Source organism: Trematomus bernacchii, unplaced genomic scaffold (assembly GCF_902827165.1).
Source record: "Trematomus bernacchii unplaced genomic scaffold, fTreBer1.1, whole genome shotgun sequence".
NCBI classification, from domain to species: Eukaryota; Metazoa; Chordata; class Actinopteri; order Perciformes; family Nototheniidae; genus Trematomus; species Trematomus bernacchii.
In genome coordinates, this window is record NW_022988007.1 from 622,176 (window position 1) to 649,137 (window position 26,962).

Here is a 26,962-nt window from a genome sequence, read left to right on the forward strand (position 1 = left end):
TGCCTTGACCTATGAATTAATGTCCGGGACTCTCACGGTATCTGCTGCCCGCAGCTGTTTTATAGAAGGAAACCCTCCTTCACTTCATGAGATGGCTGCAGCATCAGGAGGCAGCGGGACGTATACTCGGTAAAGAGCTGTGCCTTTTTACGCACCGCCTTCGCTGTGTTTAACTTCATCAGAACAGTTTAAGAGTGACTGCAGGCTGCTACGTGTTAACCACACACACATCTACACACATCGAACTGCCCGATTACTCCCCCTTTTATTAGTTTTATGAAGGAGATGTCCAGTCAGTCACCAAGGCGCATGATGTGTGTGTGCTCTGCTCAGCTCTGTGTGTTCGGTGTGTTTGTCTGTCCGACACCGGCATATATGCAGCTGTTCCCAAAATAAATTAGTTAAATCTTAATCTCGATGTAGTGCTAAATGCTGTCGGGAGTGCACCGGAACGAACGACACTATCATAATATCTTCTGAAAACAAATGACACGCACACACATTCTCGTTTTCCCAGCATTCACTGATTATCCGTAAATCAAACAAAACCAAAACGTTGATTTATCCGTTTTCCCGTTTTGGTTTAAAAACTGAATAACGTCGGTTTTCCGAAAAAACAAAAAACACCGGTTCTTTTTTAAACTTTGTTAATATGTTTTGGATGCATATTGTTCTAGTTCTAGTATTTGTTCAGGCTGTTACATACAATTAGCCTCTGTTGCTACCTGCTGGTGGTGAGTAAATATTAAAATCAGTTCAAATTGACAACCGGTCCGCGATTTTTTTTTAATGTATCTACAGGTCCTTGGCACAATAAAGGTTGGGAACCCCTGCTTTAACTCACTTTCCTGAATTACTCAATTCAGCCACTGTAGTTAGAAGCTCACTGCACTCAAAATGAGATGAACATATTTAATAAGATGTCTTTGTGATCAGTGACACTGAATGATAAAAGATTCATTCAAGACTTTGACGATGCTTTTATAGAGTAAACAATACAGCAGAACTTAAGATAAAGCATTCCTTTATTGCACTGCGTTTAGCAATCTGTCACATTTATTTAAAAAAGATGAACATAGAAAGTGTTGGAGGATAGTAAATACATTCAGAATACAATAAAAAAGGACAACAATGTTTTCCTCAATACAATAAAACAGCATAAAAACTAAATACGAGTGTAAAGTGTCCATTAGCTTGAGTCCCACACAGCGCTCCTCACAGTCTGGGCTGGTCTGGCAGGTCTTCCAGCAGAGCGTGGTTCTTCCTGTAGATGTAGGCGTTGGAATCGCCGTCCAGCATCACCAGCTCCGCCAGCGAGGACACGCAGGGATCAGGATCCATCAGCATCGCCGGCAGCCGGGACGATTTCCGCTCGATGCGGCAGGAGCGCCGCACTGGTGTCAGGAACTTCAGATCTTTGATGTTGTTCTTTTTCTTAAAACTACTTGTGCTGGCCTCCTCTTGGATTGTCTTCTTGACACTGAAACATGGGATTTGAAAGAAATAAAATTGTGTTTCACAAGTGTAATAAGGGAAAACAAATTACTTGGACTCAAGGTTAACAAAAAAATAGTTGTTTGAAAGGATCGGGCAAAAGAGATGGCTAGTATTGCAAATGAAACTTGATAGACTCACCTTTGCAGATATGGTGTGGTCTTCACACTGTACTTTATCATTGAAGCCCCCTCCCTCTGCGGCATATTCTCTGTCACACATTGTACATCATCATCACTTTCTACTTCTTCCTCCGTCTCCACGCCATCACTTTCTTCTACTTGGTGCTTCACTTGCTCAACCTTTGGCTGCTTGCCAACATCCTCAGGCGTTCCCTTGTTCAGCTCCTCCTCTTTACATTCATCCTCTGGTTGGCTGTCCTCCATTTCAGAATCACAGGACACATCTGTCACCAGTGAGGGCTCTAATGGAAACACAGAAATAACAAATGTTTGTTAAGGAAGAGTGAGTGGATAAATGATTTCTTTAAAAAAAAACTGACCATATCCCACTAATAATGTAACAGACTTTTGGTAAGCTTACCATGGCATTTAGAGGGAGTCCCCATGGCATCCAAAACATCACACAGGTTCAGGACGATCTGTCAAAAATGAATCAAAGAAGTTAACATGGTTGATGACAGTGAAACATATTTTCAGTAACAACTAGGGCTGTGCAATTAATCGTATTTTAATCGCAATTACGATTTTGGCCTGCCACAATTACGAAAACAACATAATCGGGAAAAAAAATTATTTAGCTTTGCTAGGTTGTGACAGTGCACTGCAACATATTTGATCTAATTTATTTTGGTCTCATTTATTTGTATTTATCGTATTTATATATGTTTAGTAGCTTGTGGAAGTGCGCTCCAAAATATTTGTTGATCTTGTTTATTGGTATTTATTATTTTTATATTATTTATTTAAATGTATCATTTATTTTTGTATTGGTTTTTCAGTTGAATTATACGTTCAGGGTAATCAACAGTTAAAAAGATACTGTTCAAATTATTATTTGTATTTGTTTTAAAGTTCAATAAATTGATTTTTTCAAAGTCAATGAATAATCGTATTTAATAATCGTGATATCAATTATTGACCCAAATAATCGTGATTATGATTTTTGCCATAATCGCACAGCCCTAGTAACAACCACGCTGCCGGTTTTCTTACATCATCCACACTGCCCTGTGGGTCACCAGGCAGACCTGCATCAGAGTCCTCCAGCAGGTCCAGGGTGGTGTTCATGATGAGTGGAGTTCTGTCGTGTATTGGCGCTGCTCCCTGTGTGTCTGCACAGTGAGCCGCGGCAGCAGAGTCCGGCTTGTGTTCCAGTCTGGATTCAGGTTTGCTCTGTGCAGCTGGCTGAGACTTTGGTTTGAGATCAGCTGCAGGTTTTGCAGAGACTTTGGTTTTAGAGAGTTCTGCTGTCGCCCTGGCTGGTCTCTTGAAAGTCTTCCCCTTGGAGGCCATCCACTCTGCAAGTTTTGCTCTGCAGAGGGAACACAAAAACATTTGAGCATGCACAGTAGCACTAAGGCAAGCATAACATGCGTATGTGGGAAATATGTTACCTTCTTTCCTCTGCAGTCTCCATGTTGAATCTGTACTGACTGAGGGTACTTGAGACAGGAGGTTTGTTGACCTTCTTGTCTGTCACTGAAATATTTGAGTTCTGAGTGCTGGTCCCCTTTGTGGGAGCCACTTTAGTGTTTCTGGAGCTGGTGCTGGCTAGTGTTGCTGGGGCGGTCCTGGCAGGGGGACGAGCAGAGCGGAATCCTGCGGTGGGGCGGCTGGAGAGGGCAGGCTTGGAGACCTGAGCATGTCTATCCAACGCTGACTTGGAACTGGTCGGCACAGGTTTCTGCATGCTATACCCAGGCAGGTCAGCAACAGATTTGGATCTGCATTTCGTGACATTTCCGACCCTCTGGCCTTGTGTTTTGGGTGCTGATGGTTTAGTATCCAGCTCGCTAATGCTGGTAGTTGACTTCCAAATGGATCCAATTTTAGACTGGACGACTTTGCCTTTGTACATGCCGGGAGCAGACTTTGATGATGGCACAGCAGCTGGTGGCTTTGGAGCTTCTGCAACTATTTTCTTGTGTCTCACAGCCTGCTGGCTGAGGTAGGCCCGGCTGTGTGTTTGTCGTGGTTTGACATCAGCAGCAGCTCTACCAGTGTTCTGCAGAGGCTTTACTTTCTGCAGGGCCTCACCAGATGTTGACTTTGTGTCCACAAGAGGACCATGTTTTTCCAAGGTGTCATCTCTTTTGTTGCTTGTCATTTGGAAGGGAGTAACAGACGGTTTGTCGTTTCTGATGAAGGACTTGGATCCATAGGCAGGCTGAGCATTCTCCTTGTTTCGCTAATACAATTAAAAGCAAAGGAACATTAAGTAGGCTGATTTAATGTAATATTTATATTCATTAGCATTACAAAAACAGCTTACCTTCTTATTGGTGTGGTCTCGTGTAGAAACTGCAACGTTGTCCATCGTGAAGCCTCGATGTGGTCAATTCAATGGCGATTTCTGAAGGACGAACAAAGCAGTTAACGTTGCCTGCACAAGCAGCAAGGTAACGCTAGCAACCTCCTTTAGGATATAACATGTTTCCCCTCAAAACTCTAACAGTCAAAGCTTTAGGACACATTTCACAGCATACATTACCGTATCCGTTTTTGGAAAATAATATATACCGCTCATCTACATTTGAAAATATTAGCTACTAGTTGGGCGTTTCGCTAAACTGACCTAACGTTACTTAGCTTACATTATGCACGGCACTGTCTGGAATACACGACCGTTGTAACCATAGACTGTATATATAAAGGTTGTAACGTTGTCTATAACATTACCTATATTTAAGTACAGTAAGAAAGAAACGTTGACTTACCCTGTTCCGGCTTGTTGTTGTATTTGTTAATATACGAGGAGAAAGCCTATCCAAAACAGCACACCGAAAGATTCCCAACAGTGTAACTTTAAAACGGGCTCGCACAACTGGCTCTGGCTCAATCTGGCTGCCTAAACATATTGGATTTGATTTGGTGTTGCTGCGATGCAATTGGCCATACAAGTATCGCGAGACGAGGGGATTAACCAATAGGATGTCTCAAAACTAAGAACGAGAATAGAAGAATACTACATTCTCTCAAGCCACTTCAAGTTTCCAACCCGTCGGTTTGAATGTTTGAAACTTTGAACGGTTTGAAACTTTGAACACAAATAGAATTCCTCTCATACCGGTCCATGCAGACAGCTAGTTTCAGCGACACGCCCAATGCCCTAACAGTTTGGTGAAAAACAAAGAGCTATGGCCTCCAGTAGGTATTGTTCATCATTAGAGAAATAATGTAAACATAAGCAATTATTTTCAGTAAACATGACACATTTACGTTCAGCGGTGATGCGGTATGCATACACTGTTCAGGTAAAAGTCCTACCTACTATCAAGATGTTATTCAAGTGAAAGTACAAAAGTATTAGCATCAAAATATACTTAAAATACCAAAAGTAAAATAGTCATTGTGCAGATTGGTCCATTTCAGAATAATATATGTGATATGTTTTATAATTATTGATCATTAAAGTGTTATCAAAGCTGGTAAAGGTGCAGCTAGTTTGAATGACTTTGTATACTGCAGGGTAGCTTGTGAATTTACTCCAGGTGTAACTAAAGTCTGATTTAAGAATTGATTATATTTCACATCATTAATTCAAATCTGCAAAGTAACTAAATATATAAATAGTGGAGTAAAAGTACACGATTTACTCAAGTAGGGCTACTGTACTGTACTTGAGTAAATCTACTAAATTACTTTACACCACTGTATTACGTTGCTATGATTTATTCACAAGTCACACATGTACTTTTTTTTAAATAGCTGCACCTTCACTGTTTTAAGGAGATGAGGTATATATATAGGGCATAACCACATTAATAATTAAATGATATCATTATTTTCTGCAGTCTCCTAGAAAAATGCTCATGATTGTGTGGTAATGATGATGACAGTAATATAATATTAATAATAACTTTGATAATCAAAAACATGAGTGTGTTATTAGTTACTAATTGAACTGTACTTCACAAATATAAATACTTTTGAAATATGGATGTGATGTGACCATCGGATGTGACCAGACCCATAGCATGTGTGAACCATGATTTATAAACAGTCCATGGTGTAAACAAGAACATGCCATGGCATGTCTTCAAGTTTTGAAAGACTGCTGTGCTGGGGATTATGGGAAAAAAGCGCCCAATTCCAATCCACACACACCCTACCCCCACACACTACCCCTCCGTTTGCGCGTTTGCGCCTTTATATATACATCCATGGTGTCACCCCGCCACCGAGTTCACTCCGTCACGGAGTGGGAGTGGGTAGGGTGTGGTTTGGAATTGGGCCTACATCACGCTTCACAAAAAATGTTTCACTTGCAAGAATGTGCCTTCAAAATAAAATCAAAATACCAACCAAAATCAAAAATAATACACTAGTTGATTTAGACTTGACAAGCCTAGTTCTCGTATGCATTTTCTCATAGGGCTTATGACAATAACTTGTGATACATTGGAACATTTTGTAAAAAGCGAAGTGCATTTGTTTTATTTTGAAAGAAAAAGTCGGAAATGAATTTACTATAGGCCTACAACAAAGCTTGAAAGCTAACTTAGCGTTAGCAACGTAGTTCGCTTATCTGAAAAGGATTTCACAGTGAAAAAACTAGTATATGATACAAAAACAGAATGCAGGTTCAATGCGCTGTGCCGGGCTGTCTTGGGGGCCAATCCGACCCCCAGCCCCTTTTCAGGTTCCCATGTGACCAAGAAAGGTAACTATTGCTAATGATGCTAAAGCAAACAGGGAGCTCTCAAGCTACCCACAACAACGTGTTACTTTGTACGTCAAATAAGAGAACGGCATTATACAACGAGGGTAACTTTGCTTAAGTGTCGAGGCATATTTCAGCAAGATGTCCTGCCTGTGTTTCGCTCTGTAGCGCATTCTTTATTAAACCCATACATTATCGAGTTACTTCAACTTGCAAACCCAATTCAGACAGATGCACGTGGCGTTGCTTTTTGCAAACATAGACACCTGACATCATGATTCCTTTTGGAGGATGTGTACATGTTATGTAAACGCCGATTTACAAAATACAACACATACCAAAGTATACAATACTACAGTTGTGGTAAATGATATCTGTAGACGACATACTTAGTTTATTTTTCCTGTAAGGGCACGTCTACAACCTTTTGTTATAACCGAAGAGGCCCAGGTGGGATTAATAACAGTGTTCCATCAGGAGATCTTGTCCATGGTCGTTTTATTATGCATCATACATTAGTACACAGTACACAGGAGGTTTGGCTCATGTTAGCCTCCCATATTAATCTACAAAATAAATAAATGTCACTAGTTATAGAATTGTTATATCCATGATATGCTTTTGTTGTTTTATGTATTGTTTAGCTTTATAATCTTAGTCATTGTTACTTGTTTTTAGTAAAAAAGAAAGCTTGCCTTGGCTGATTGTTATATAACTGAAACTCAAAGCCAAAATTGTATAGACAATTAATAGTATCTTTGGATGTATCCCTTCCGTTCAGGTCCAAGAAGTGGCTTGAAAAGTGTCAGAGGCAAGATCTCAGCGACAAATCAGCAGAGCTGTTGTTTGAGTGCTACAGACTGTGTGGGAAACATTTTGAAGCATCCTTGGTTGAAAGTGTAAGTTGTGTTTACAAGATGTGCACAAGTTTTGGATCAAATTGCCCGGCCTTCAATTAAAATGTAAAAGAATGGCTTTGTCCTGCCCTGTATATTGTTTCACTACAACCTCAATCAATACAGAATAAAATGTAGTTATTTTATAGGTTACAGGAATAACAGTTAGTTAATATGACTTGGCAATATGCCGATAATGTGATATTAGACTATATATCGTGTTTGATTGTAGATATCATAAAATAGCATAAAGGTTAATATTTTTCTGGTTTTGAAGGCTGAAATACAATAATGATGTTAATGTCAAACTTTTAATATTTGTCATGACCCAATAAGTCATTATATACGCATTGCTTATAATCATTTATCAAAAATCTTATTGTGTTAGTATTTATCAAAGCAAATCAAAGGCCTTTACAATATTGTTGCAATATCAATCTTAAGATATCTGGAAAATAATATTGTGATGTTTTATATTCTCAAAAGATCACATTCCTGGTTAGTCCATTAGTCCTATTTGTATGTTCAGTCTACATATGGTTTGTATAATGAACTTCTCTGCCTTGACTCTGTTTACAGGATGCTCAGGGTACAGTGTTGAAGGATGGTGCCATACCAACTATCTTTGAAGGACAGAGCAAACCTCAAAATGGACAGGGGAAGCGCAGTAATGCAATGGTGGGTAAAATACATCTTAATTTATCAATGGGAGATAATCATTTGTATAAGTAGATTATAATTTTTTTAAATCACGTTTTAATTTGCCTTTTATTATTGTAGACCAAGGATGATGAAACAGACAGTAATGGGAGAAAAAGTAAGTCAAAAATATCAACACAAACACACATGTATTACTTACAATGAAACAAATGACTCCCACATTAGACACATAGTGAATGATTGACTCATTTTATCTTGCCTGTTTTTTATATTCTCTTTTTAGAACTCAAGAAGTCGCAAGCAGAGACAGTTAAAAAAGAAGTCCAGACACCCCCAGAAGAAGAGGAACAGAAAGAGTATCTTAAGTCCTTATTTAAAGTTCTTGTACTATTGGGAGAGCAAAGCATTCCTCCGACAGGGCCCGGCGATAATAAACAGGATGGCCTTGGGTCAAGTAACTTTCAGGCATTGTTAGAATATAGCATGAACTGTGGAGATGAGGTCCTTAAGAAGAGGTACGACGCGAATACAGAGAGCTGCTCCTCAGCTCAGCTCAGTCCGCTGGTTGAGGTTTGTGAGAAATACATCCGCAGGAAGCTTGTGAAGGAAGTTCAACAAAATGGCTTTTTCTCCTTACTTACTGATGACTTGGTGAAGATCTCAGGAGAATGGTTCCTCCCCGTCTTTCTCCGTTTTGTGGACCAGTCTAACTGCCAGCAGGAGAGGTTTGTTGGATTTTTGTTCTTCGAAGGACACGGAGAGGCCTTAGCAGAGCAACTTCTCTCTGAAATGACGGACAATTGGGGTTTGGATATGGAGCAGTGTAGAGGTCAAGCCCACTCCTGCTCTGGGACACATTTAGGTAAACTAAAAGCATTTTATGCCAAATTGTTAGAAAGGTATCCAATGGCAATGCTTACACCCAGATCTACTCGTACATTGAACCTGGTACTGGCAAATGGAATGGCTTTGTCAGGGGTTCAGCTTGTCTTGTCGACCTTGAAGAAGATTGAGTCATTCTTTAGTGAGTCCACTCTACTGCAGTTGGAGTTGGAGCATGCCATTTCGATTTTCTACCCGGACAAAGAAGAGAGAGCCAAGGAGCTGAAGGAGATCTGTGGAACCAGCTGGACCAGACGACATGATGCGTTTGAGGTGGCCTTGGAAATCCTAGAGGCATTGTTACTCTGTGTGGACAGTGTTCATGACAACGAGGACATGAGGTGGAACGATCAAGTCACACACAACGCTTTAGAGATTTCAAAAGCACTAGCTGATTTTGAATTCGTAATGGCTCTGGTTGTGCTGAAAAACACTCTGACACTGACACAAGCTTTCGGGAGGAATCTGCAAGGCAAAGCATCAGATGTCCACTTTGCCGCAGCGAGTTTAAAAGCTGTATTGCACTCCCTGAAGGAAGTGTCTGACAATATTGATGTTTATCACGAGTTCTGGAACGACGAGGCCACTAACCTAGCCACTGCGATGGAGATCCCAATTAAGGTTCCTCGGTCTTACTTGAGAAAGCACCAGTCAGAATCTGGAGCTGTTCGGCCGGAGAGTTACTACAAGGAGCACCTGTCTGTTCCCATAGTGGAGCATGTCATCAGAGAAATTGATACTCTCTTCTGTGAGGACCACCTGAAGGCTATGAGATGTCTGTCCCTGGTCCCTGCCGTCATAGAGCAGCACAAGTCTACTGAACCTGAGGAAGAGAGTCTGCAAGTGTTTAAGAACTCCATCCCTAATGCAGGAACCCTCTCCGCCGAGATGCACTGTTGGTGGGTTAAATGGAGCAAAAGGGGCAAAGGTGAGACTTTCCCCACCAATCTCCAGGAAACGCTGCAGCTGGCCGATGTGAAGTTCTTCCCGAACATGCTCGCAGTTCTGAGGCTGATCGCCATCATCCCTACCTTGACTCTGGAGGACAGCTGTGATGTGGCGTACAAGCGCTTCCAGATGTACATGGAGAACACGCCTGACCAATTCAAATCAAAAAGTATCGCTCTTTTGAACATAAACTGTAATGTAGCATATGATCTGGACTCAATGGTTGAGGTCTATAGGAAGACATACCTCGACAGGGAGGGTGTGTCTCTGTGATTTGGTAGTGAAGCCTCCGGACAGATTACCCACAGCTTTGTTAATGAGTCATACCACTTTATTTGTGTTATTACTTACTTATTTGTACTAGTTGAGCCATTATACTGAAGTAGCATCTTTTATAGCTTGTTTTTTTATTGTTTTAGAATGTAAATGAATGAGACACTGGCTCGCAAAGTGCCATGAATTTAGTAATAAACACCAACATCTGTGATTTTCTTTTTCTTTTTTCGCTATGCTTGCTATACTCTTTTCTTGTTTCCAGTATTAGCCACTCTGTTCACATGCTCTAGACCTGCCAGCGTTCAAATGAGTCATGATACCAGCTATCCAAGTTCATTCCTCAACTCTTAAAATAATTGTAAATAGTTTGTTACCTTAGGTAGGAGTGAATACTTGTCTTGGCTTTGTCAAAGTGTTTTTGCTCTGTCACCCAGTGAACTGCAGAATTGGATAAGGGGGGTCAGCTTTACATCCTTCTATAAACCTGTTAATAAAGCGCTTGTTTATAACCTTTTGTAGTCTTCATTCTAAATGTGTGAGTATTTTGTCTCTGTTTATCTTAATTTTTTGGTTGAAAAAGGGTATGTTTTCAAACAAAAACGTACAATACCTATACAGAAACTAAACTAGAACATTCCTTCCAATGAATAGGAATACATTTAAATTACGTTTTTTGGTCAGGACTTAAACTGATTTTCCCTCTTGTGAAACACACCAATTAGCACAGCCAGGGCAGTGCCTATAATGAACTAGTAAGGATGTTTCATGAGAATGATTCACTAAGTGTGGGGTTCATGCTTAGTTAGTAGTGTGATGCTTGAAGGCTCCTGTTAATAAGACCCACAGCTCTTAGCTCACCCCTGCCAGTATCTGTCACTCCATTTTGCTCGTGGGTCTGAAGAGCTGAGTCACTGTCTGCGCTGAGACTCAAATGTAGTGTAAGGTGTAACATAAATATTTTATGATTAAGGACCACAGCCATTTGGAATGCCTACACTTTTTATATATTCATATTTTGCAGTGGTTGCCCTCCCTTTTTTTCGAAGGGTGATCTTCAATTTAAAAGTAAATACAAGTGAATTGCTTTAAAAGTGCAACTGTTAATGTTATCACATCTGTAGATTTAAATGAAAGTAATGATAGCTGTATGTCATTTTGTATTCCAGTGCTGGGCTGTGTTCTGTGTTTTACTCTTTTTGTAATAAACAGGCAAGTATCCCTAAATGTCGCTGAGAGAAAACAATAGACCAGTGAATGTTTTTATTATAACTGAAAGTTGTATTCAGAGAAACACATCTTTAACAACAAACTCCGTACTCATTACACAGTAGATTCCAGTCAGTGTACTCTGTTATTTTCTGCCAAGAAACATGAAAACAAAAATACTTCAATGTATGATCAAACCTGGCTACATGTACACAGTTACATTAATTTGAATTTACAGATGGTCGAAAAGTGTGCTAAGTGGGATTTAGGACACATGGTCCGAGATTGAAATGATCTACCGAATAATAGGTAGGGTGTGTATCCAGGATCTGTGGTGGAAAACAGTAAGAGGGAAATGAACCAAATCTTACTTTACAAAATATGTGCAGAGGAAGCTGCACATCGAAATCAAAGAGTATGCAATCAATTCAAGAGTAAGGCTGCACTACAAGATATCAACGTAACAGTGAGAGCTATGTTTATAATAAATGCAATTAACACAGACCAAGATTGAAACACAAACAAAGTTGATGCTGTTTCTTCAGCGAAAAAGCAATATCCTTTATAAACTACACAAAGCAAAGAGCGTATACCTGCCATTTTATATAATCCTTGAGTTGTGTTGATATGTACAAACCCACATTAACACAACATAGATAAACGTATAGAGACAATTATACATTTTGCGAATATACTATGGAATATGCATGCACGTTCCGCAATATATTGCTTTGGTGCTGCATACTATAACATTTAAAAACACACCCTTGCACTTATCTCTCGGTTGGAATAGAACCAGAACAGGATATTAACTATCTTGGCGAGTAAACTCTTTGGCACAGTGTGACGGTGCCATTCTGCCCTCTGCTGGTGAACATTTTGTACTACACGGACCAGTTCCTGGTTGATAGGATAACACGCTTTCGGTGACTCTTGGCTCAACACGCAACATCAACTTTTTTAAAGCATGGAATCAGTGGTTTATTAATTTACCAAAGAGACATTAAGCGAACAAATACGTTGAAATACAAGTGCGTTGGTTGCAGCTTTTGCCCAAGGCATGGCTCTGTAGACTCTCCAGCAGGTTTGCTCACAGTAGGCTTGCCAGCTTGCAACCGCCAGCTAAGCTAGCTAACTTGCTAGCTAGCAACATTGCAGTTCAAAATGACTGACTGCTGCGCCGCAGCCAACTGTGATTACCAGCGAGGGGATTCCGAAAACTCCCCTCCACTTTTCAGCTTTCCTTTGGATCTGGAGCGGTAAGAGTTGTGCTTATTTCATTGGGATGTGGGTGAAAAACGAGCCACTGAGCATGCAAAATGAATGTGTTAGCTAGCCACTGTTAGCATTGGCGTTAGCCTAACATCATGGCTAACAGTGACACAACTCTGTCGAAAATGGCGCAGACTAGCGTTACTCTAGAAAGAAAAGTCCGTGTGAAACACACTCCGTTCTTTCATTCAGTCTCGGCCAACCGACGCTAACGTTGGACATTAGCTGATATTCACTTCATATATGTGTTTGGTTATGTCGCAAACAAAGATAAACCATAGTTTAAAACTTTTTGTGCTGTAATTTAAATCGCCATCGGTACACGACACCTACCGTCTCCATAGTGCGGTAACATTAGCAACACTGACGTTAGTTCAGCTCAATTCAAATACAACGCATTGAAAGTGCTAATTTGTGCTATTGCGTTCTAAACTGCACACAGTCTATAGTCATTTTGGAACACACCTCATTGTTAACAATATCAGGTGAAACTTTATTTACGTACTTTTATCGGGTGAATAAACAGCAGTATAGCGCCCCCTTCCTTTTTATCCTGTTTTTTTTTTTTTACTTTGAGATTTAAATTGTCTCGTTCAAATGAATGTGTTTATGTTGAATACAATGTAATGCATGGAAGGACTATGATTCGGCATGACGGCTGCAGATTAGCCTTTTTACAGTATCAGAGCAACGGGTGTGAACCGTAGTTAGTATTTGTTCCCCTCCTTTGCTCTGTTGGCTCTTTTTTAATCTGGCATCCACTTTGTATTGTGTTACATATAGTTAAGTTACCTTATTTGCTTTAATCCACCCTTTTCTGAGCATGCTTCCATAAAAATAATTTGAGAGAGATTCATTTTAAATTAAACTCAGCGTTCAAAACTGTAGTGTATTGTGCAACATTTAACGAAAGAACTGCATCAGTGGGAATATATGACTTGCATATGTGACATTTGAATATGTTGTAAAATGCTTGGGAAACAACATGACTTGTTCATTCCAATAAAGTTATTTGAATTGAGAATAGTCAAATGATTAGAATGCCAAGAATGATTGCAAATGAATGCAAAGGGCTTGTGTGAAATGGAGAAGGCGTTTGAGCAGTCACTCCCAACTCAGTTCTTCCCTTTATTTTGCAACACAGGCAGGGTTGTTGCAAGTACAGCTGACCAAAGCACAATCACTGGGTGTATCAGATCGGTTGTGTACATGTTATGTTTGACTATAAATGTTTGGAAATAGTCATTAAAGAAGTCTTTCATTAGCCATTTTCAATTTGAGTAAAGAGCTGCATATTGTAGTTTGGACCACGGACATCATATAGTGTCTGTTTTCAATCAACCTCATTGTTTTTGCTCAGTAAGCATATTTTATGCTCTGAAATAAGAAAATGATGGCTTTTTAATGTATTCTAACTAAGTCTACTGCTTTGGGTGAATTTCTCTTGCCTTTTTAATTTGTCATAACCATACATACATAGTTACATACTATGATGTTTCATAACCAAACAATCTAATAAGTGGTCTGTAAGTCCTGTTGTCTTTGGGTTAGAAAGAATATTAGAGTTAAGAGTTAGTCATGTAAAGCTTCACCAATGTTAAACTGGTGAATCACGATGAACTGTTGACCTTAAAGCAAACGGTTTGACCAACCTTCGAGCGCTCATGTCTGTTTGTCACGTCATCATTTCAGATATTTAGAGTACAGATATAATGCATATTGAATTTGTTTGAAATGATTGAGTCTGTGGTTGTGACACATGCAAGTTATGCACGTTCTCTCTGTATTTTTCAGATGCAAACAATGGTTGCACAACTGTCATCGCCCCGACCTGGCATCAGAGCCTCCGGAGCAGCTGCACAGGCAGTACAAACTGTGTGCAAAGCACTTTGAGCCCGCTGTCATCTCTTATCAGGTAAGAAGCAGATACATTGTCCTTTTTGTGTTCATCATAATCATAATAATATGTATTTATATCCTAAAGTTGTTGTGAAAATTCCACCACTAGTGCTTCTTTTAGTAAGCAAACAGTACAGGCTCACTCTTGATACACACACAACCTAGGAACTAAGTTATTCCTAAATAGAGTTAGCTGCTTATGTAATACACTTTAGTTAAAAGAAGAACATCTAAAAAAGACATCCCTGATGCTCGAGCTTGGGTTTTATTCCGGCCCAGCAGGCTTACAGTTCACTGTGCAAAACCCTGGTTCAGCTATTTGGATAAAGGTGGTGTCTTTGTTTCCTTGGGTGATAAACATTCCACATTGTTTATTAGCAACACCGTAGAAACCTAATGCACTTTAATACAACAGCTAAGACATATCTCCTATCTTTGGGAAGCTTGTGATGTTGAACTAGTGTTTTCTAATGTGTCTTTTGTTCTTACACAAGGGGGAAATAATAATAATAATGCATTATAATATATAATGAGTATTATTTTAGGGATTTTCAATTATCTATTCAACTTCCTTTCAATCAGTATAAAAACGATTTGGTTAGTTAGTTTGTTAATGTAAACATTTTGAAGTCATTCTTATTTGATGCCCAGTGAGGCCCAGGCCCAATGTATCTTTAGTCAAACCAATATCATCCTAATGTGAATCTCCCCATTTCACATAGAATATTGAGATAAAAGTGTGATCTTCTGCTTTTTGTTTACCAGAGCGCCTCCAGTTGTGTCTTAAGGGACGATGCTGTTCCAACACTATTTGACTCACCTGTGAATAATCAATCAACCTGCAACAGGAAACGGGCAAGAGATCCTGTAAGTGTTTTTATTAAATCTTTAAAAAATCTTTTACACATTGTAGACACTAAGAGACTAAATATTAAAATCGCTAATTTGCTTCCTTCTAGTCTGAAGAGGAAACTGGCTATGTGAAGAAATCAAAAGGTACAGTAACTTGTTATTTTAGAGTTTTGGTTTATGTTAGAATGAAACGGACCCTGTTGCAGGGATGCAAACTTGTCACCTTTCGGCGAAATTCGCCGTTTTGAATCCAAAATAGGTCGTTTGTGTGATTCATGTAGATCTGCAATAAAAATATTTTTGGGGTATGGGGGGGTCTGGGACCCGGAGTAATCTGCGGCCGCGAGCTGTTATGTGCCATCATGACACGCATGGTGTTCTTTTTTTATATATTATAATGAAGCGCGAGCTGTGTGCTGGAGTCTTCCTGCCTGTCGGCTCTGCTCATGGATGTATAATAAGGCTCTGCTGCTCCGGGATGAGGGTCTAGCTTCAGCAGCTACATTACCTACGGTGCGTTCGTTAATATTAACTGTGCGGTCCGGAGTCACTGTGGCACAGACTGGACCGCTGGTGAACAGCTGTTAGAACGGGCCGCTCAGGTGTTCAGAGCAGAGCTCCCTGACCTGAGCGGCAGAGCGTGATGTGCACTGAAAAGTTTTTCTGTCGCAATATTATTTAAGGAATCGTTGAGTTAGCTAACTAGCATACATTGTCACTATCTGCTAACGTTAGCTTTAGCCTTCGTTTTCAAATAGTTTTTTTCATAGGCTATAAACGGAGGTGGTATAAGTATATATCTTGTACTTGAGTAAAAGTAGAAGCTCTCAGATCTTGTACTAGAGTAAAAGTAGAAGTACTCAGATCTTGTACTTGAGTAAAAGTAGAAGCACTCAGATCTTGTACTAGAGTAAAAGTAGAAGTACTCAGATCTTGTACTTGAGTAAAAGTAGAAGTACTCAGATCTTGTACTTAAGTAAAAGTATAAGTACTCAGGTCTTGTACTTGAGTAAAAGTATAAGTACTCAGATCTTGTACTTGAGTAAAAGTATAAGTACTCAAATCGTGTACTTGAGTAAAAGTATAAGTACTCAGGTTTGAGTAAAAGTAGAAGTACCAGAGTGTAGGAACAATCCTGCAATCAAAATGTTCCTCAAATAAAAGTACAAAAGTATTATCATCAAAATATAGTTAAAGTAGCGACAGTAAAAGTAGAAGTACTCAGATCTTGTACTTGAGTAAAAGTAGAAGTACCAGAGTGTAGGAATACTCTGTTACAGTAAAAGTACTGCATTCAATATGTATAAAAGTATTCTCATCAAAATATATTTAAAGTAGCGACAGTAAAAGTAGTCATTGTGCAGATTGTTCCATTTCAGAATAATATATATGATATGTTTTATAATGATTGATCATGAAAGTGTTCTCAAAGCTGGTAAAGGTGCAGCTAGTTTGAATGACTTTGTATACTGCAGGGTAGCTTGTGGATTTACTCCAGGTGGAACTAAAGTCTGATTTAACACTTGATTAGATTTCACATCATTCATCCACATCTGTAAAGTAACTAAAGGTATTAATACATGTAGTGGAGTAGAAGTACACCTTTTACCTCTGAACTGTAGAGGAGTAGAAGAACAAAGTAGCAAAACATTGAAATACTTAAATAAAGTACAAGTATCTCAAAATTGTACCCAAGTCTAGTACTTGAGTTTATGAACTTAGTTACTTTACACCACTGGCTATACAGATAGAAAGACTAAGCCTTGCACAGAGGCATGGAAATACATTTTCAAAATTATAAACTGACTGCTACACAATTAAAATAAATGCTTTTATATATTTCTATTAGATGTGACTCTTTGGCGTTTCTGTTATTATTAACTGCTTTAGTTGTTCTGACTGCTTCAATCCTCTATTATTCCTCATTTTAAAGCCGATATTCCGTGGGGTCGGGGGGCTCGGATCCTTGTCACCTTTTTCATACCTGATGAGTTTGCATCCCTGATTGGTGTGAATATGTATTCACTTATATGGTTAGCATTTCAAATCACCTCAGCCTTTTATATATATTTGTTTCCATCAGAAAACACGGCAGCAACAGAGGTGTCTGAGGAGAGGATAGACGATCCTGAAGACAACACTGAATTGCATGAACTGCAAACGGAGAACCAAACACCAGAGGATGTAGCCAGCTCTAAAGCAAAAGAGACTCTAAAAGTCTATTTCAAAGAAATCCTGGCACTGACTGGATTCAGCATAAATGGTTCAAACATCACCAATGAGCCAATCAGCGGTTCGAGAGGGCAGCAGGCTCTCAATCGTATTTGTGTGGAGAAAATTGAAAAGAAAGAAATTCTCCAGTTCAGTGAAGACCTCATGCGGGAGGAGATCCAAAACAGCCTCCGACAGGCACGATTCTTTTCCATCCTGCTTCAGGATGTGACACGTATAGAGGGGAAGGATCAGATCCCAGTGTTCGTCAGGTCCGTCACAGTAGATGGGTTCCCACAAAAGCACCTCATTGGGTTCTTACCATGTGACATGGATGCAGATAATCTGTTTTACGTGCTTCTCGCAGAGTTGCGAAACAAGTGGGGGCTGAGGATGGAGCACTGCAGAGGACTGTCCTATCTGGTGACGGGCAACATGTGTCAGAAAATGCGAGACCTGACCTCAAAGATTCTGCAGGAGTTCCCACAAGTAGTTCTGTCACCAAGTGATCCATATGCCTTCAACATATGGATTATTCGCTGCATGCCTGTTCCCTCGATTCAAAATGTTGCCAACACTGTAGAGGAGGTGGCCTCGTTACTCAGGAGAACCCCAGAGCTGTGGAAAAGATTGGAGGGAAAGATCCAGATGACATATGGGCATATAAAAGGGGAAGTAGACAGGATCAAGGCAGCTGTCAGTGAGAATTGGGAATATGGCACGGATGCCTTCCAGACCATGTTGGACATCCTGGAGCCATTCCTGAACTGCATCAACGAGATGATTTCAAAGGTAGATGAAGATACTGCTGAACAGATGGCCAAGCTCAAACCAGTTTTGAAGAATTTCAATTTTATCATCACACTTATTGCTCTAAAGAACACCCTCTGTTGTGTGAGCATACTCAACTCCAGTCTCAGGGGAATAATAAGCATCAGCAGTACGTTGCAGTACACCATTTCCAATGCCTTAAAGCTGGTAAGCAAATACCAACAGGAGCTTGCAATATTCCACAGGAAGTGGTTTTCCGATGCAGTTGGCAGAGCAAAGAAGCTTGGAGTGGAGGTCACTAAACCAGAGGTGGACCAAGGAAACGCCACTGAAACGCCACTGGAGGACTTTTACAGGGAAACCCTAAGTCGGCCTATCTTGCAGTATCTTGTTGCAGAAGTGAAGAGAGTGTTTAGCACAGAGATGGTGAGGATTCTCCGATGGCTTTCGTTAGTCCCATCTTACATGGCTGACCACAATTTCAGCATTCGCAGGGATAAAGTAGCAGACGCCAACTTGAACAACCTTGCAAGGCCTGACACATTCTACGAAGAGCTTGGTTGTTGGGAAGTGAAGTGGAAGCATGCGAGCAAGCGCAGGATCTTACCAACCACAGTGTTTGCTACGCTCAAGATTCCAGATATCGGCTTTTACCCGAATGTGCAGAGCCTGCTGCGGGTGTTGGGCACTGTTCCATGTGTGAATGCAGAGGCAGATGTGTATGGTCAATACCATATGGTACTGGAGAGGTGCCATTCCTACCTTAAAGCCACACCGGAAGACCAAAGAAAATGCAGCATGGCATATGTCTACGTGAACCAAGATGTGCATTTCAATGTTGAACAAATTGTGGATTCCTATGTCCAGAAACACCCAGACATCCTGAAACTGCTGCAAACGGTTAGTGGATTTTGAAAAGCAGGAATTTTATTGCTCTAAAATAAATGTTCTACCTGAAATTACAATGTACTTTGTGTGTGTTGTTACAGGATGATGACACAAAGGAAAAGCAATCCAGAGGTGAGATGACTTTAAAGTTATGTATTGACCATTTCAGCATGCAACAATTTAAGTTTAACCGTGCAACCATTCTATCACATCATGTAAACATTTTAGGGAAGGTTATTTTAAGCTTAAAACAGGACAATATATTTTAAAATGTCTTGGAAGTAAATGCTTTTCGGATTTAAGTATTAAACTGTAAGACCTATTTACCTCTCATTTCAGGTGCATCCCATGGGAACCATGCTGAAAAGGACACTGAAGAAGAGTTACAGTTCATAAACCTAGAGATGGATGCTGAAAGGCTTGTGGAGTTGAAGTGTGCAGAGACTGATAGAGATGCTCTTAAATCTGCTTTGCAGACTGCAGTGACGTCTGCATACAGCAGTCACAGCAGGCCACAGGGTGATGCTTCTGCTCAGGAAGGAGAGGTTGAGTATGTGACCAAGTCTGAAATGAAAGAAGTTCTCACTGTGTGCGAGAAGGCTGTCAGGGAGGGAATTCTCTTGGAAGTGGGCACTTCATTATTTTCCTTGTTCATCGACCGCGTTGTGAAGTTTGGAGAGAAAGACTTTCTTCCACTTTTCCTGAGGTTCGTGGACAGCTTTGATGTCATGCGATTAGAGTTGATGGGATTCCTTGAGGCAGATCTTGATTGCGATGACATGGGACAGCGTTTTCTGGAAATAGTAACAGTTGAGTGGAATCTTGATTTGAATAACTGCAGAGGCCAGGCATACCTAGGCTCTGGGGATGTTTCTTACAAGCTGAAAGCATTTGCCTGCAAAGTCCAGGAGACTCATCCTCTTGCTATAAGCACGCACTGCTCTTGCTACTCTTTCAACACATGGTGGTCAAAATCCATCCCAGTGCCTGCTATTAAGAGAGCCCTGGATACTTTTGAAGAGGTTTTGATGTTTTTTGGAAGCAGTGCTACTCTCCAGAAACAGCTGGACCATGTGATAGCCTTTGGTCTCAGAGAGAGCTATGAGAAGGTCCAAGAGTTACAGGGGAAGTTCTGTGCTCTTTGGCAGGAGAACCATGATTCTTATGAGGTGTTTGTGCAGATGCTAGAGCCTTTGGTTGAATGTCTGGAGAAAATCAAAAATAACCCACAGAGATGGAAAGCCTTTGTGTCTGACCAAGCTGGGGCCCTCCTCCGCAAAGTAATGGAATTTGATTTCATCATTGCCATGGTGGTCTTGAAGAATGCATCCTCTTTCACCAAAGAGCTGAGTGCAGGTCTCCAGAAGGACCACTTCACTGCCGCATCCCAACTTTGCCAAATCGCTGGCATTGTGGCCACTCTGAACCGAGTAAAAACCAACATGAAGGTGTTTCACCAGAACTGGTTTGACGAGGCCTGTGCAATGGCACAGAGTCTCAGAGTGCAGATTGAAGTTCCTGATTCATGCCAAAATGCAATGCCAAGAGACGGGATGATGAAGCCAGTTGGTTTTTACAAAGATGGCTTGAGTGTGCCCCTGGTGGATAACCTTATCAATGCAGTGAAGGATCATTTTTCAGAGGACCACAAAGAAGCTCTTAACTTCCTCTCCCTAGTTCCATGCTCAGTCACAGTGAGTTACATGTTTGAGAGCTTGAAGTCAAAGCCCCCTCTCTACAGCAGAGATCTCCCTGATGCTGACAACTTCTTCACAGAGCTCTGCTGTTGGAGGGTAACATGGAAGACCAAAGTTGCATCCGTGACCGTACCAGGCTCAATATTTCACACATTGCGTCTCCCGCTCATGCAGTACTTTGGGAACATCAATGCCCTGCTGAGGATCATGTCGGTGCTTCCCAGCACAGCACTGGAGGACTGCGGTGTCATAATGCGCCACAAGAGGTTCCAAGAGTACCTGAGAAATACAAACCCCAAGGTCAGGTCCCAGTGCCTGGCTATGCTGCAGGTGGGCACGGACTTCAGCAGAGACCTGGACCGCATGGTGACCCAGTGTCTGAAGGTTACTCCGCAAGCCTTGGAGGGCATTTGTCTGGTACGTACTTTTGTTATTTCATCAAAATGGCAGCAAGTATTTATTTGTTGTTTTTTTATCCCTAATTTCTTTTATTGTTTGAACATCAGACTAATGTTTATTTTTCTTGGTGTATATTCACAGGACAAGGAATCCAAAAGTCTCATCAGGAACTCAGAAAATAACATGGAAGGTAAGGCTATTTAGAGATCTTATTCTTATTGCATTTATTAACGACTCCTAATTAACAAGAGAACATAGATATACTATGTCCATACTAAGTTATAAAAAGTAGCTTTTAGTAATAACCATTTCCTGTTTTCTTTTCTGCTTTCTTTTGATATATCTAGTTGACTGTGTCAAGGAGGAAACTGAAGAGCCTATAATTGAGCAATCTCTTGACAAGATTGAGGACCAAGAGATAAAAACAGCAGATGAGAATGGCCACTCAGGAGATAATCGTCAAAGTTTGGCGACAGTATTCAAACTGGCCACACTACTGGGGAAAAAGAATGTCAGTCTCTCTGACCTCTCAGAAGAGGACAGAGAGCATTTCATCCAGGAGCTCAGCCTGTGCCACTGGTTTGGAAACGAGAGCAAATGCACACCATCTATAGGTGATGATGAAATGGTGAACCTCCTCATAAATGGAATCAGAGATGTCATACTCAAGGAAATACAGGAATCGCCGTTCTTCTCACTTATCACAGACAAACCTGTTAGAATTGCTGACAAGACCCACCTGCCTGTTTTTATCAGGTATGTGGGAGAATCTGCTCCAAAAGTAGAGTTGATGGGTTTCTTACCATTTGATGAAAACCGTCATGTTGATACACAAGCGAATAACCTCGCAAAGATTCTCACTGAAGACTGGGGCGTACCTATGTCTCAATGTCGGGGACAAGCATTCATGCACCTGGGCTCAGGTTATGAAAGCCTGAAGAAAATGTCTTTGGATTTCCTCAAGAGCTATCCGCTCTCTGTTGTGACACCCAGTGAGTCATGCGGCCTTGCCCATTGGCTGGCAGGAAGTGTGCCTTGCCCTTCAGTCGCAAGAATGCTGGATATCACAGAAGACCTGCTGCTGTTCTTCGATGACTCTCCTTTACTGGAGGAACAGCTGGCACAGGCTGTTGACGGGCTTTTGAATATGCCAAGAGAGGCTCTCGATGAATTCCCAGAAACATGTTGCTCGAGGTGGAAAAAGAGAGAGGACTTTTTTGACCTACTTGCTGACACATTAGAGGGTGTCCTCACCTGCCTAGATGCTGTAAGCTCTAGTGCCACAGGAGCAAAGTCAATGCATGCTCAAGTACTCTCCACTGCTCTGAGGAACATGGATTTCATCGTCACCCTTGTGATTTTAAAGAATGCTTGCGCTCCTCTTCGTAACTGTAGCACTGTCTTCCGCTGTGGAAACCCTGCTGACATTCTCTGTGAAGTGGAAAAAATCCCCTCGATCATTGACACTCTTGACAAAATGTTAGTAAATGTGAGCACTCTGCACTCCACTTGGTTTGAGCAGGCATTCCAGCTAGCAATCAAGGTAGCTCCTGAACATGTGTACTTCTCAGAGGAAGCCAACAGCTATGAATCTCCTGAGATATATTACAGGGAAAATCTGAGCATCCCTCTCCTCGGGAGTCTCATCCACGATATGAAGTACAGCTTCTCTGACAGCCACTTAAAGGCCCTGTCGGTCCTGTCGTTACTGCCCTCCTGCAATCCCCAGCCCATTCCTCCCGAGTCCACAGACAAGCCATTCAGCCTCTACCTTGCAGATGTTTCTGACCCTGAAGCAGCTGAGCAGGAAATCAACGCATGGGCCGCCGTCTGGAGCGAGAGATACCAGGATGCTGCTCCGCCATCATCCATCGCTGAAACACTAGTGCATCCTGAGTCAAAGAGCCACCCAACTGTGACCTCACTGCTAAGGCTAGTAGCTGTCCTGCCTAGTGTCAGTATGGAGTGGGACCTGATGAAGACCACTCTGAATTCCATGAGGGATCTGTTAAAAAGCACTGTATGTAAAGGCAGCAGAGTGGATCATGTGGTGCTTCTCTCTCACTGCACAACTCTGCAGAGACTGCCAGAGGTCATTGAGAAGTGTATTGAGGTCGATCCAGAGAGCAGTCCATGTCTTTCCCAGGTACATTTCAAATGGTTTTAAGATTGTTACTTGTTGATTCATCATGTTGTTTAAGTTAACATAGTTAATAGCATTTTTTTCAGCCATTCTAATAAGACTACATATTTTGTAGGTGATGGGAACTTTGCAAAGACTGAAGTTGGACAATGGTAAGTCCATTTATGGCAACTTGATTATCAAGAATCACAATTTATTTGATTGTAATCATAAGATGATCAATAATAATTAATTTTGTGTGTGTGGCATTAACATTATTTTTATTTTTAAATCAGGAGGCACTAAAGCGGCAGCACCAACAGACACCTCCATTCTACCGCAGGAGCCTGCTGATGGGGAGGTGACATCGGCTGATGGTCACATAATATTGGAGGTCGCACAAGGACCAAGAAAAGCAGTGTCTTTCTACGAGCCACAACTGCGGGAACAAATCCTGAAGGAACTCTGGGACTCTCAGTTCTTTACATTTATTACTGAGCAGGCTGTTGAAATTGATGGTGAGATCTATGTCCCGTTGTGCATCAGGTACTTAAACAAAGAAGACATCCAGTGTGAGGAAACACTAGCTTTCATCCCTTTCGGTGAAGACCCAGTTGTTGTTGCAGATTCTATTGAGGCGGCCCTTTCAGAGAAGTGGGGTCTCAACATGGAGTACTGTAGAGGCCAGGCCTTGCTGAGTGTTGGTGAAGTAGGAGCTCAAATGAGGGCTGTAAGTTTAGCTATAGCTAAGAAATACCCCCAGGCTGTCAGAACTGTCAGCTCTGCTTTGTCTCTTAATGTATGGCTGGCTAAATCGTCTCCCCCTGAGGAAGCAGCAGACGGAGCAGTTCTCATAAGTAAAATATTGTACTGGCTCACTGAGGATGTCGAACGCCAGAACAAACTGGAAGACGTGATCCTTCACGTGTTCCAGCAGGATGAGGTAAAGGGCAACGAGCTGAGGGACAAACTCATCAAGAACTGGGACAAGAGCCATGTGATGCACGAGGTGATGGTAGATATTTTAGAAGCTGTCATGCTCTGTCTGAATGAGCTGAAAGGAGAGGGAAGTGCTTCAGACCAGCAGCAAGCTTCACAGTTTTTCGATGCGGTCAGAAACTTTGAGTTCATCCTATCAACAGTTGTGCAGAAGAACATCTTGACTGTAACTACAAAGCTTAGTCAGTCTCTTCAGGGCAAACCTTTAGATATGTTACATGCTGTGAATAATGTGTCTGATCTGAAAGCGTCCCTCAGTCAACTGAAGTGTGATATTGCCACCCATCACAAGGCCTGGTTTGAGGAAGCCACCGCGCTGGCTTCTAAACTCCATGTAACGATGTTGCATTCAGTGCTTCTAGAGCCATTGAGTGAGTTTTACAAAGAATCAATAAGCATGAAGCTTGTAGAGCACTCAATTGCCGAAATTGACGACCTCTTCACAGAAAAGGTATTGGATACCTTGAAGTGTCTGGAGATTGTGCCTTACGCAATGTCCAAAGTAGAAACCAACATTCTGAGTGGTCTTGTGTTCCGCCTGTACAAGGAGGACTTGCCAGATCAAGTCTCTCTTCAGTCTGAGATGAAGTTGTGGAGGGAGAAATGGTTGGATCCCCTGGCAGGCTATCTCCCTACCACTGTGCTCGATACGCTCAAGACGTCACAGATTAGAAGTTTCAGTAACATTGAAACTCTCCTCAGACTCCAGGTCATTTTGCCGTTTTCAAGGAGGGAGAGCAACTTCAGGCAGGGAAAAAGAAGCTTACCGGAATTCATACTGCAGGAGAAGCACTCTCTCACTGAGCTACACCCTCTGTAAGAGTCGCAGGTCTTCCGTGGCGCGCAGCAGATATGAGCAATTCGTTTTAAATATCACCGCCACCACACTTAAGAACTAATCCGTCTCAAGACTAGTTGAGGCCCCGAGTTCTAAACTCAATATTGCTGTGTACATTACTGATTTAAAGTCCTTTGAGATTTCTTTTTGTTGTTATACTGCAAACCAAGCCCTATGTTATGTTTTGTTTTTTTATTCTGTAGTTTGTACAGTTGTACTGCCCAATGGGACCAATGTCTTGGCAAAAAAAAAAGCATTGCTTGTGTGCCTTGATGCGAAATGATAAATTCACCCCATGTATCACGATAATTCAGATGTTGAAAATGTCCCATTGGAGTTAACTGACTTCTATATCGCTCTCATGAAATCATTATAATAATTAAATTGCACCCTTACCTTTCCTGGGCACAAATAGAAATGGTTAGCTCCATCATGTCTCCTGATGATTTCTCATGTTTCCTGTCTCTTTGCAGGATTGAATTTGCTGTAAACGTATCTTTTGAAAGAATGTTTCCCTAATAGGAAACCTTCATATATATTTGTCAAAAAAGTAATAAAATGCTCCAAAAAAGACGTTTTGAATTCTGTGTTTTTGTTCTTTTTTTCAAAGCTAGATGCACAGTCGACTTTCACACCTTTAGTCTGCAGTCATGTCTGTCAATGAACACAAGATGGCGCCGGTGGGCTGTTATTTGTCTTTGGAGGAAATGACTGTTTTTGGTCAGATGTGCCACTAAAAATACATGAACACATTTGATAATTAAATGTAAATGTTGAATCTTAATAGTTGCAGGGATATATTATAGTAATGATGCCAAGTGTTTACTAGCTGATAATATTCACTATTTTTCAGGATTTCTATTTGGATAAATACAAACACACAACTACAAAAAATGAATTGCTTTATTTTTGAGAAGTTACAGAAAAGTTGAAACAGGCTGCCAGTGTTCATGCTTGCTGGCTGAATGTAGGCAGTTCCCTCTCTAGCTTAGGTCATTATGTATTGAATAAATTATCCCATGATTCATTTACTGCTTAACATCAGCTGTGTGTTCAGAGGCGGGTTTGTTAAGGTCATACAACTGCTTCTTTATCTCAGGATACCTGTTAAATATTTATTTTAAATCACCTTTTGTCCTCAAAGTGTAAACTCTCTGTTATGCTGGGTATGTGAGAGAGACCGGTTTAACTTGTATTTACCAGTAATGCAAATCATGGCTTTCAGGCTCCATTGATACCATTGTGCTTTGGTTAATGTGTAATTGTTTAAAGAACAAGTGTATTCTGTTGGTTAATAATTTGCTATAAATTCCAAAGTGGTGTATAGGCCTTTATAAGAGGAATTCCAATAACTGCTACTGTGCTGAAAATGAGAAAAGGGTAGCTTTTATTTTCTATGGCTTCATTAAGGTGTATGATAACAGTTAACATACAACAGTTAGCTAATGGCAATGTAGCATCAAATGTTAGACTGAATATATAACTTAACATTTAAAAAAAAATGTAAAATCATAATACAAAAGGACTACATTTGAGTTAATAAATCCACTTTGTGTTTGTTGACATGAAGCCACCTTATCTTTAACAGTGATGCCCACTGAGTGAACTTTTTAAAAGAACCATGTATTCTTCCTGTGAGCTGTAACAGCAGATGCCTCCCTGACAAAGGCCTGATTGTCGGTGCTCAGCTCAGTGTGAAAGGAGCATCTCCGTGTCCCCGCTCAGCTGCTGAGCCGACGGATCTGTCTCCGCTGTGGCCCCAGCAGCAGCAGCAGCAGGGCCCGACTGCGGCCCTGGCCCCCAGCAG

General features: G+C 41.0%; 3 protein-coding genes across 3 annotated transcripts; 2 read left to right on the top strand and 1 right to left on the bottom strand.

Moving 5' to 3' along the window:
* Window positions 1-1,007: 1,007 nt before the first annotated feature.
* On the bottom strand, window positions 1,008-4,521 carry si:ch211-266i6.3 (cytoskeleton-associated protein 2). Its single transcript, XM_034117319.1, has 7 exons — window positions 4,394-4,521; window positions 3,949-4,029; window positions 3,071-3,864; window positions 2,670-2,988; window positions 2,038-2,095; window positions 1,636-1,918; window positions 1,008-1,480 (listed from the first exon to the last, which is right to left on the bottom strand). The coding sequence occupies exons 2-7, from the start codon at window positions 3,991-3,993 to the stop codon at window positions 1,216-1,218; spliced, it is 1,764 nt and encodes a 587-aa protein (XP_033973210.1). The 5' UTR covers window positions 3,994-4,029; window positions 4,394-4,521; the 3' UTR covers window positions 1,008-1,215.
* Window positions 4,522-6,140: 1,619 nt separating this feature from the next.
* On the top strand, window positions 6,141-10,515 carry thap12a (THAP domain containing 12a). Its single transcript, XM_034117321.1, has 5 exons — window positions 6,141-6,339; window positions 7,121-7,238; window positions 7,815-7,913; window positions 8,016-8,052; window positions 8,179-10,515. Exons 1-5 carry the CDS (start codon window positions 6,254-6,256, stop codon window positions 9,996-9,998), a joined length of 2,160 nt encoding a protein of 719 aa, XP_033973212.1. The 5' UTR covers window positions 6,141-6,253; the 3' UTR covers window positions 9,999-10,515.
* A 1,580-nt stretch (window positions 10,516-12,095) lies between these two features.
* Window positions 12,096-25,728, top strand: si:dkey-250d21.1. Its single transcript, XM_034117270.1, has 11 exons — window positions 12,096-12,466; window positions 14,274-14,394; window positions 15,144-15,245; window positions 15,338-15,374; window positions 17,314-19,112; window positions 19,202-19,232; window positions 19,440-21,214; window positions 21,338-21,386; window positions 21,544-23,342; window positions 23,455-23,491; window positions 23,615-25,728. The coding sequence occupies exons 1-11, from the start codon at window positions 12,372-12,374 to the stop codon at window positions 25,135-25,137; spliced, it is 7,368 nt and encodes a 2,455-aa protein (XP_033973161.1). The 5' UTR covers window positions 12,096-12,371; the 3' UTR covers window positions 25,138-25,728.
* Window positions 25,729-26,962: the final 1,234 nt, after the last annotated feature.

What these genes read in the sequence shown, in the direction of transcription:
- si:ch211-266i6.3 (XM_034117319.1), bottom strand. Translation starts at nt 3,993, where the DNA reads ATGGACAACGTTGCAGTTTCTACACGAGACCACACCAATAAGAAG. An exon ending in GACTCCCTCTAAATGCCATG is followed by an intron (nt 1,919 to 2,037) that starts GTAAGCTTACCA and finishes TGTTTCCATTAG; the next exon opens with AGCCCTCACTGGTGACAGAT. An exon ending in ACCACACCATATCTGCAAAG is followed by an intron (nt 1,481 to 1,635) that starts GTGAGTCTATCA and finishes CCCATGTTTCAG; the next exon opens with TGTCAAGAAGACAATCCAAG.
- thap12a (XM_034117321.1), top strand. Translation starts at nt 6,254, where the DNA reads ATGCAGGTTCAATGCGCTGTGCCGGGCTGTCTTGGGGGCCAATCCGAC. An exon ending in TTCCCATGTGACCAAGAAAG is followed by an intron (nt 6,340 to 7,120) that starts GTAACTATTGCT and finishes CCTTCCGTTCAG; the next exon opens with GTCCAAGAAGTGGCTTGAAA. An exon ending in AAGCATCCTTGGTTGAAAGT is followed by an intron (nt 7,239 to 7,814) that starts GTAAGTTGTGTT and finishes CTCTGTTTACAG; the next exon opens with GATGCTCAGGGTACAGTGTT.
- si:dkey-250d21.1 (XM_034117270.1), top strand. Translation starts at nt 12,372, where the DNA reads ATGACTGACTGCTGCGCCGCAGCCAACTGTGATTACCAGCGAGGGGAT. An exon ending in GGAAACGGGCAAGAGATCCT is followed by an intron (nt 15,246 to 15,337) that starts GTAAGTGTTTTT and finishes GCTTCCTTCTAG; the next exon opens with TCTGAAGAGGAAACTGGCTA. An exon ending in GCAGTCCATGTCTTTCCCAG is followed by an intron (nt 23,343 to 23,454) that starts GTACATTTCAAA and finishes CATATTTTGTAG; the next exon opens with GTGATGGGAACTTTGCAAAG.